The sequence below is a fragment of the Peromyscus californicus genome, unplaced genomic scaffold (assembly GCF_007827085.1).
Source record: "Peromyscus californicus insignis strain IS unplaced genomic scaffold, ASM782708v3 Scaffold_4__1_contigs__length_199733344, whole genome shotgun sequence".
Lineage (NCBI taxonomy): Eukaryota > Metazoa > Chordata > Mammalia > Rodentia > Cricetidae > Peromyscus > Peromyscus californicus.
The window spans coordinates 62,573,201-62,582,650 of record NW_026294562.1 but is presented as its reverse complement, the minus strand read 5'-3'; the positions used below and the strand labels follow the sequence as shown (position 1 = coordinate 62,582,650).

At 53.6% G+C, this 9,450-nt stretch overlaps 2 protein-coding genes and 1 pseudogene across 2 annotated transcripts; 2 read left to right on the top strand and 1 right to left on the bottom strand.

Moving 5' to 3' along the window:
• Window positions 1–1,259: 1,259 nt before the first annotated feature.
• On the bottom strand, window positions 1,260–3,095 carry LOC128094210 (alcohol dehydrogenase class-3-like; annotated as a pseudogene).
• An 82-nt stretch (window positions 3,096–3,177) lies between these two features.
• On the top strand, window positions 3,178–4,775 carry Scgb1c1 (secretoglobin family 1C member 1). The gene is made up of 2 exons (XM_052713481.1): window positions 3,178–4,292; window positions 4,666–4,775. The coding sequence occupies exons 1-2, from the start codon at window positions 3,987–3,989 to the stop codon at window positions 4,696–4,698; spliced, it is 339 nt and encodes a 112-aa protein (XP_052569441.1). The 5' UTR covers window positions 3,178–3,986; the 3' UTR covers window positions 4,699–4,775.
• Window positions 4,776–6,460: 1,685 nt separating this feature from the next.
• Odf3 (outer dense fiber of sperm tails 3) lies at window positions 6,461–8,931 on the top strand. The gene is made up of 6 exons (XM_052713487.1): window positions 6,461–6,569; window positions 6,718–6,918; window positions 7,280–7,381; window positions 7,536–7,663; window positions 8,364–8,504; window positions 8,842–8,931. The coding sequence occupies exons 1-6, from the start codon at window positions 6,461–6,463 to the stop codon at window positions 8,929–8,931; spliced, it is 771 nt and encodes a 256-aa protein (XP_052569447.1).
• The last annotated feature ends 519 nt before the right edge of the window (window positions 8,932–9,450 follow it).

Genomic DNA, 9,450 nt, shown 5'->3' with positions numbered 1-9,450 from the left:
ATCAAGAAAATACTCCACAGGCTTTTCCACAGGCCAATCTGATAGAGACAATTCTTCAGTTGAGATTCCTTCTTCCCAGATATGTCTGGGTTTGGGTCAAGTTGACAAAAATCAACCAGCACAAGACACTACCAGCGGTGAGGGGCACAGGCCAAGGAGTCACTGTAATGGCGATATACCAAATACAAATGTCTGGACATGATGTGGGCCAGGAAGTGCGATCCCAAACAACTTCAGAGCTTAGGTACTTGAGGGAGTGAGACTAGATGGTCAGAGGGTGCATGAAATGGAATGTGAAGAGGGACTACCTCTGCAAACAGTGTCCATGACAAGAGAACGACCTTGAAGTGGTACTGGAAGAAGTAGAGGACAAGTCCACAGGAGGGGAGAGGACAAGGGACAAGTGTTTAGGGTATGAGGTGACTGATAAGGGCAATGTTGTCACCTACAGTAAGACAAGAGGAGTAAACAGGGCCAGGCAGCTGGGAGACTCTCAAACGCTCAGCCCAAGCAAGCTAGCTTGCACGGTAATGTCACCCAGCGTGTGCTGCTGAGGGTCTAAGGTATGTGAGGGGAATAACTGCAAACCGGATACCACAAAGGGAGACCAGGGGACCACTTATTCCACTTGTAACCCCAGGGGAGGCCAATGTAAAATGACAGAGGCTGAGCCAGAGAGTCTTTAAAAGCACCAGTTGTGTGTCAGATCTGGGGGCAGGGACGGGGGGGGGGGGGGGGGGGGGGGGGGGGGGACGGGGGAAGGGAGCAGTCGGTCTCAAAACAGACATCCAGGTCAAGCCCCTGGAAATGCTACTTGCAGGAGTCAGTTCTCTTCTTCCATCATGTGAGTTCTGAGGGTCAAACTCGGGTTGCCAAGATTGGCATCAGCTCCCTCACTAAGCTATCTACAATTTAAAGACGACCCCCAGTGAGCTCCACAGCAAGGCAAGAGCCCAGTCAGCTCTCCCAGTAACTCCGCTGGCAGAGGCTGCGTGGAACAACCACTCCCACATTTGTTTCTCCAAAAGTATTTTTATTGTGTTAAAATACTCCTTAGCGAGCAGCAATTATTTATGTGGGGAGTTCAGAAAACCGACTTGTGACTATTTGCCTTGTCCTTGATTGGAGCCGTAATCACTTCCACACATTTCTTTTAGTAGTTTCTAAAGTCTAAGAGGCTGTTAGCTTGTAAATCTTGTCAGTGTGTTCCTATCTGATCACAGGAAAAAGTATGAGATGGACAGTGTTCTTGTCTCAATTTATATCTTTAGAAGAGTTCAAATGCTCCCCCCCGCCCAACCCAGTGCCTCAGGTCAAAGGCTTTGTCAATTTGGTCGAAGGACTCATTTCCAGTCACGAATTCAACGTTTCTCTTTTTGGACATATATTCAGACACCATCTTTGGGACACTCCACACTTACCTGTCCTTCAAAGGCAGTGCCTTTCCACATGTGTCCTGGCACCAGCTGGAATGGATGAGTGGCGATTTCCTCACCTGAAGCCACTATGCTAAACACCACCACACTCCCCAGCCTTTGTGGGCCCCTCAGGGGCCATTCACATGACCTTCATCTTGCCAGTACCTCAAATATCTTGTCAGCATCCCCCGCCTGTCATCTCAGTGAGTACTTCCTGGATGGGTTTGTTCATTCAAAGGCTCCAAATTCTTCGGCCTTTGCAAACTCATCTTTATTGATGTCAACACCACGATCCAGGATGCACTAGCCACTTTACAGCCCATGATCACTGCCAATCCAATGCCTCCCATACCAAAGACGGCACAGTAGAACCAGGTTCCACCTCGGCCGTGTTCACAGCAGCACCATAACCAGTTGAAATGCTACAGCCAAGGCAGATTCTATCCAAAGGCGCTGAAGGATCAATTTTAGCAACAGAGATGCCAGCCACAACTGTGTACATGGAAAATGTGCTGGTTCCCATGAAATGAAAAATAGACTTTCCAGGCTGGAGAGATGGCTCAGCAGTTAAGGCTGCTCTTCCAGAGGTCCTGAGTTCAATTCCCAGCAACCACATGGCGACTCATAACCATCTATAATGAGTGCCCTCTTCTGGCGTGCAGGGATACATGGAAGCAAAACACTGTGTACATAATAAATAAATGAGCTTTTAAAAAAAGCTGTGGAAATAGAATTTTAAAAAAAGAAAAATAGACTTTACTTTGTGGTTATTCTGCTAGTACCCTCTGGCATTAATCCTTTCCCCTGAATTACTCTTACCTTCTGGTAAAGGTTTGTTTTAGGATTCAGACAAAATTTGCATTCTCCACGCTAAAGGATGTAAATCAGGATGACAGTATCACCTGCTTTCAGCTTAGTAACCCCTTCACCAACGCTCTCCACAATACCAGCACCTTCCTGTCCCAAGATCACCAGGAAACACCCCTTAGGATCAGCTCCACTCAGGGTATAGGCATCACTCGGGGTATAGGCATCTGTGTGCAAACAGCAGTGGCAATGATCTTAATTTGAACTTCATGAGCCTTTGGAGGTACTGCTTCTCTCCTCTGTGCAGCCTTGCAGCTGATCATCTAGTTCGCCTTGTCTGCAAGTTCAGGTTCATGGGCTGAATGAACATCCAGAACAATCGTAGTGGACCCGGGTACAGGTGGGGTGTGCGTGAGGGAGGAGCTCACTCCCACATTTTTAGACTTATGCACATAAGTAGGTTCCATCGCTGTAGATTAATTTCATACTAGCAAAGGAGGTTAGCAAATATTCGTTATAAACAGAAGTCTAGGAAGGCGAGGACTACCGTCATTGGGACAGTGCTTGAGGGGCATAAAGCAATGCTCTGGGGGTTATGTCGGGCAAAGCATACACTACATAAGGCTAAGTATAAGCAAGTGACGGGGGGGGGTAATGAGGGACACCATGATACCCTGCTCAGACATGGGATAACAGGGCTCCTTCTGACAGTGCGTGGAGGGAGAATTCTGTGTCTGAGCAGGGTCTGCAACCAGCACCGTGTAGAAGAGACCATCAAGCCACCAGGTGGCAGCAGAGGATAGGAGAGAGGCAGGACACGCCCAACTGCAGCTCCTCTGGCCACCCTACCTCCCCTGGACACTGCCTCCACCTGCAGACCTCCTGTGGCCCTGGGTCCCCCCCCCCCCAAACCTAGGAAGCCCCCACCCCTCGGACCTCATGTGCCCAGGCTCCTCTCCTGCCTGTAGTTGTAGGGTGGCCTCAGCCTACTCCTCTCCAAGTGCAGACTAGGACCAGGCAGCTCATAAAGCAGAGGTGTGGATCCCAACCCCAAAGAAAGATCTGGACCTGTCCCAGAACCTGTCACTGCATCCTGGAGGCCACCCACGGCCTTTGGCACTCTCTCTGTTAACTAGCTGACACTTGGTTCACCCTGAGTGGGATTTATTCCACTCACCCCGACTTGTTTGCCAACAGCCCCCTTATGATCCACTCAAGTCTGGCACTTCTTGGCACCTGGTGGAGCACAGTGACATGCCTGGCCCAGTTGGTCTGCCAGGTCCTGATAGGTATGGCCCGCCCCTGGGCAAGGTGCCACCTGCTAAAGCATAAAAGCCTGGTGTCCCCCAAGCAGTTCTTGAGACTGTCGCCATGAAGGGGAGCAGCACTCTTCTGCTGGTGGCTCTAACCCTGCTCTGCATCTGTGGTAAGTCTGGGCCTTACTTCTGCTGGCACTTTTCAGGAGATGAGGGGCCCCAAGAGGCCGAAATCCTGGGATCGGGTAGACAGTGCCTACCTAAATCACAGACCCCATCCCCAAAGTGCAGGGAATCTGTTGACTCCAGTCCCAGCCCAACCCACCCTGACCGAACACCAACCACCAAGGACACTGCCACCTACCCTGGCTCAACCCAACTTGACCAGACCCCCTGAATCCAGCTAGCCTAGGGGAAGAAATGCCCCTATATCAGGGCATGACTTTTCTTCCCTGGTGAGATCAGGAACTCAGAGGGGACACCACAGCAGCTCCCACTAGTGGTAATGGGGAAGGGATCTGCAGGTGGTTGTCCTGGGAGTGAGAGGAAGATGTGGGACAGGGAAGGAGATCAAGTCTCTCCTGTGGCATTATATCCCCCTTGCAAAACAGGGCTGACTGCAGCAGAGGATGACAATGAGTTTTTCATGGAATTCCTGCAAACACTGTTGGTGGGAACCGCAGAAGAGCTCTATGAAGGGCCCCTGGGCAAGTACAATGTCAATGACATGGCCAAGTCGGCACTGGGGGAGCTCAAGTCCTGCATTGATGGCCTGCAGCCTGTGCATAAGGAGCAACTGGTCAAGCTGCTGGTAATTGGGCTGGGGCTCCCATCCCCAAATGTCTGCAGTTCTTCCAAGACCCACCCATGCATGGTACCTGATCACCAGTCTACTCCCCACCCTGCCCCCACCCCGCCCCCACCCTGGGAAGACCTACATCAACAAGCTGAGATGGGGACCTCACAGAGAAGCCTCCAGAATACCTTAGTCCTGCTTCCCCCAAGGACTATGTCCCACAAAGGCAGTGCACATGCACACAACTCCCCAAGGTGATAGGAGGGGTGGACCACGATGTGCAGAACCTGTCTACTCCGCCGGTATGCATAGACCTGTCTGCCTCTGGCCCTGGTGGCTCTGGTTGCTGGTTACCTGCCCTCCTGATCCCCACACATTTCTCTTTCAGGTGCAAGTGCTAGATGATAAAGAGGGCGCATAAGCAGGCCTGAGACATGGCTTGACTTCCATGAACGACAGGACCAGCCACACAAGCAGCCATGGATGAGCTAAGACCACTGCTTCCTCACGAGTAAATTCACCCTCGAACTGTTAAATCAATAAAGCCTCCTGCAGCCCAGGCACTGGCTCCTCTCTCTCCCTGCAACACAGGGATACACAAAAAAGTCCTATCAAGGGCACACTGAGGGATACACCAAAGACACAGACTCCTATGTGGGATCACTTTCCAGAAGCAATGTGTGAGTGCAGCCTCAGGACACATGAAACATGAGGATGGATGGGGTCTACAGTGGCAAGATGGAGGAGCCTAACCCAGAAAGGCAGGGCTGGGTTAGGCTGAGGGCTCTATGGGGCTGGGGGTTCCTCACAGGAGCTTTGCATTAAAAAAAAATCAGGCAATAGCACAGTCAGCTGACAGATAGGCACTGGAAGCTTTGAAAACAATCTCTCTTCCCCAAATCACCCCAGGAAAGAGAGCCCAACCTCAGCCAGAACCCTGAGAGGAGCCTTAGTGAGGTCAAGAAGGGAAGCCCTGATGGCTTCCAAGGACACCCAGGGCCCTGAGAGGTGGGCGCTGCCAGCTGGGAAGCTGGAAGGACAGCAGGGTCTAAGGAGGTGCAGGGAGAAAGCAGCCTCGCTAGGGAAGCCCACCACAGTCTCCAGCCCAACCCTGCACTCCCAGACGTCCAGCAGCCAGAGCCTGCCTGTCTCCCAGTTTCCCCAAATCACTGTATTCTAGTGGGGCCAAAGCTCAGGCAAAACCTGCAACCTCACTCTCTCTACATCTGTCCCAGCCACTTAAAGTTCCAGCCCAGAGTTAAAAAGTCTGGAAAGTAAGGGGGTCCCTGGAGAGGTGGGAGGTGTCTCTGGAAGGGGGTGTTCTCTAGAGAGGGTAAGGGCTCCTTGGAGAGACAGGAGTCCCTAAGGAGGTGGGGGTTCCTGGATAGGCATGTGGTCCCTAATAGGAGACCCCTGATAGGGGTCCTGATAGGAGATGTAGGTACCCCCAAGAGGGAAGGTCCCTGGAGAGGGTGGTGGTTCCCTGAAGACAGGGTCTCTGGAAAGGGTAAGCTCTGACGAGAGGTCTTGTGCAGAGGCCATTGTCTGCATCACACACACTGTGATCTAGAATTCCTTGTGGGACAAAGCCACATTCTAGAGCTTAGGGGCAGGGACCCCTCCCCAATTCTCAAAACTGGGGGAAAGAGAGAAGCTTTCTCTCCATGCTCCTTTTTAGGGAACTGCCTGGCACAGACGCCAGGGGGACAGGCCACCGGTGAGGAGGCCGGGTCCCAAGCTGCTCTAAGCCCATTCCTGCACGGAGGAGGTGAGGCCTCCCAATTGCTCCCCTCTCGCCCATGACACAGCTCAGCCAAGAAGTTCTCAACCCTTGCCATCCAGCTCTTTGCAAAGTCGCACCCAGGGTTCTCTGACCAGCCCGTGCTCCCCCAGAACCAAGAGAATAGTCAGTGCAGGGCCAATGTGGGCAGCTCCTCTAGGCCTATCCTGAAGGCATAACACCAACCCCTATCTTGGAGCTGGGTAGGGGTGAGTTCACCACACTGAATGGGGAGCTCCCTCTGCTTGAACTGCTAGAGCCCCCCATGTCTCCATGGGGCAAGGACTGGGGTCTGCAAGATGCAGTATTAGCAGAACCAGGAATGGGACACGAGGGCCAGGAATGAGATGGGACAGGGCATCCCAGCACCTGGTCACCCTCTTGTCCATGGACAGAGCCAACCATGGCAGAGGAGGTATGGGTGGGCGCCTGGAGGCCCCATCGCCCCAGGGGGCCCATCATGGCCCTCTACAGCAGTCCTGGACCCAAGTACCTGATTCCACCCACCACGGGTAAGATTGTCTAAGGGCCTGGGGCTTGGTGGGGACAAGGGAAGAAGCCAGGAATGGTGTGGCCTGGGATGGGTCTGGGCTCAGTCCTTGACTCCCAGTGGAGAGAAGGGTGCCTGGCTCCAGCAGCCCTGAGCCCCTGTGCCCACAGGCTTTGTGAAGCACACACCCACCAAACTTCGAGCACCAGCCTACAGCTTCCGTGGGGCCCCCATGCTCTTGGCGGAGAATTGCTCCCCAGGGCCCCGCTACAGTGTGAACCCCAAGATACTGAGGACTGGCAAGGACCTTGGCCCTGCCTACTCCATCCTGGGGCGCTACCGTACCAAGACCACGCTGACCCCTGGCCCGGGTGAGTGACCCCTGTCTTCTGCTCCAGACCCTAATATGCATGTTCTGATATGTGAAGGCCAGATAGCCTCATTTCTCCTGCTCCTGGGGACAACGTCAGGCCTGAACAGCAGAGCCTGAAACCCACCAGTCCTACTCTGCCCGGAGTCCAGGGACGAGGCCCACACCAGTGCTTGAAAACAGCCCTGATGCCAGTGTTTCTACTGTGGACATCCCTGACCAAATCTGTTCAACCACAATGTTGGGGCCCAGGGGCCCTGTGTCTTAACTGTTGGGACATCCTTTGTGGGCACCCAGGTGTTGGGGGTGGGGTGGGGAACTCCAGATGCTTGTTGTTCCTGCACACCCTCCCTCCTCTCCAGGCGATTACTTTCCAGAGAAATCTACCAGGCATGTGTTCGACTCAGCACCTAGTCATTCCATTTCTGCCCGGACCAAGACCTTCCGAGTGGACAGCACTCCAGGTCTGCTGCATCCCAGCCAACTGATGGGATGGAGCTGGGGTTCCAGCATGGGGTGGAGGAGGGGTAACCCAACATAGGATTCCAAAAGGTAGAGGGTATCCCAGATAAGAGGTAATGGGTCTGTCCCAGCCTGAGGTTCCCCCATCACCCACAGGTCCTGCCGCGTACATGTTGCCTATGGTGATGGGGCCACACACGGTGGGCAAGGTCTCCCAGCCCTCCTTCTCCATCAAGGGCCGCAGCAAGCTGGGCAGCTTCAGCGACGACCTGCACAAGGCAAGGGTCACCCCAGCTGAGTACAAAGCCTAGCCCCAATGACCTGTCTGATCCTCTCCCCCAGGACCCACAAATCCCCAGACAACTACTGCCCTATTGAAACTCCTGCATCCTCTCCACCTCTGGGTGCCTGCCACATGCTTGGGCTACATTCAGTGGTGGGGAGGGGCCGGGAGACCAACGTGGGTGATGGGATGATACTGAGAACAAGCTAAGGTGTTTGTGGGGTACTGCCTGGAGGGCAAACACTAATTTTAGATAGAGGACATGGAAACAAGGAAGAACGGGGGAAGTGGGGAGCCTTGAGCTACTTAGGGGAGGAAATGTCTACCTGTATTAACAGCTGGTGCAAAGGCCCTGGAGTAGACACACAACCTCAGTAGCACTACAGGAGTTTGTTGACCTCACTAGCCCCTGACCTCTGCCCTCACGACCAAGAGGATAGTGTCCCAACAGGAAAAAGGGCCCTGCATATACCTCCAGAGGAGTGGACACAAGATTGGCACATTGGGGAATGCCACTGCCAATCTCAGGGAGGCTGAGATTGATAGTAACACCCCACCCCATAAACAATGGGGTATTGTTCCCATGGCTGGCAGACAGCTTAAGAGTATCTTCGGTGAAGCAAGGTCCCACACCTAACCCTACCCTCTGGGGCCACATGCCCTGGGAAAGCCAAGCCTGTCTGAGCCCTTTCATCTTCCAGACTCCAGGCCCTGCAGCGTACCGTCAGACTGATGTTCAAGTGACCAAGTTCAAGGCTCCACAGTACACCATGGCTGCCCGGGTGGAGCCCCCAGGGGATAAGACCCTGAAGCCAGGACCAGGAGCTCACAGTCCTGAGAAGGTCCAGGAACTAGAGGGGTCAGATAGGGGTCAAGGGAGATGATCCAGAATGTGTAGGGAGGGCCTGCACCCTGCAAGGGTGAGTGGGGACCATGCACCCTTAGGATCTTGTGCATTTCCATCAGTGGCCCTGATGGTCACCTTTCAGTTACAGGAAACCTGGGTTCTAGCCTCATCCCCAGAGGCTAACCCACTGTCCCCAGTGACAGTTAAGGTTCCTGAGCACAGCATGGCCTTCACACTTGGCAACCATGGCCCCAAGTTCAGGAGGGACTGAGCCCCTCACTCTAGCCCCAAGCCGAGAATGCTCCTCCTCACAGTCCTCCCGCTCCTCCTAGGTGACCATGAACAAGCCGTGTGCCCCCATCGTCACCTTTGGCATCAAGCACTCTGACTACATGACGCCCCTGGTTGTCGATGTGGAATAGCTCCCACTATCCATGCCAGCAGCCTGTGACCACGCTCCTCCGACGGAAATGTGCTGGGCTGACGAACTGGGCACTTCACCAATGGGGCCGCTACCAGCCTGGCCCTGCACCACAGAGCACGATAGTTTGGACGGTTTTGACAAGTTATTTTTTTCTATACTATCTCATGTTTGTTAATCTTGTTTCCTGCCATGTCCAAATTATTTAATAAACCACAGATGGCATTTGTAAGGGTTTATCTTGGAGAAAAGACAAAGTTTGTCGGGGGGTGGGGGCTGTCTTGGCTTCCTGGCCTGGAGGTCCTACAGAGAAGGGCTGGGGGCTCAGAGTTCCGCCTGACACCTGAGCTATCCTTCACAGGTTCTCCTCCTTATGTCAGGCTCTCTGAGCACCAGGGATCCAGAACACCTTGACAGCAGAGTACAACGAAAGTGTGCTCTGTGTGTGTGTGTGTGTGTGTGTGTGTGTGTGTGTGTGTGCGCGCGCGCGCCCCTGTGCACACTGGGAAGAAGCTCCATA

Coding starts and splice junctions, on each gene's coding strand:
- Scgb1c1 (XM_052713481.1), top strand. CDS start 3,987: ATGGGGAAGGGATCTGCAGGTGGTTGTCCTGGGAGTGAGAGGAAGATG. Junction 4,293..4,665: donor AGCAACTGGTCAAGCTGCTG/GTAATTGGGCTG, acceptor TTTCTCTTTCAG/GTGCAAGTGCTAGATGATAA.
- Odf3 (XM_052713487.1), top strand. CDS start 6,461: ATGGCAGAGGAGGTATGGGTGGGCGCCTGGAGGCCCCATCGCCCCAGG. Junction 6,570..6,717: donor CCTGATTCCACCCACCACGG/GTAAGATTGTCT, acceptor CTGTGCCCACAG/GCTTTGTGAAGCACACACCC. Junction 7,382..7,535: donor CCGAGTGGACAGCACTCCAG/GTCTGCTGCATC, acceptor CATCACCCACAG/GTCCTGCCGCGTACATGTTG.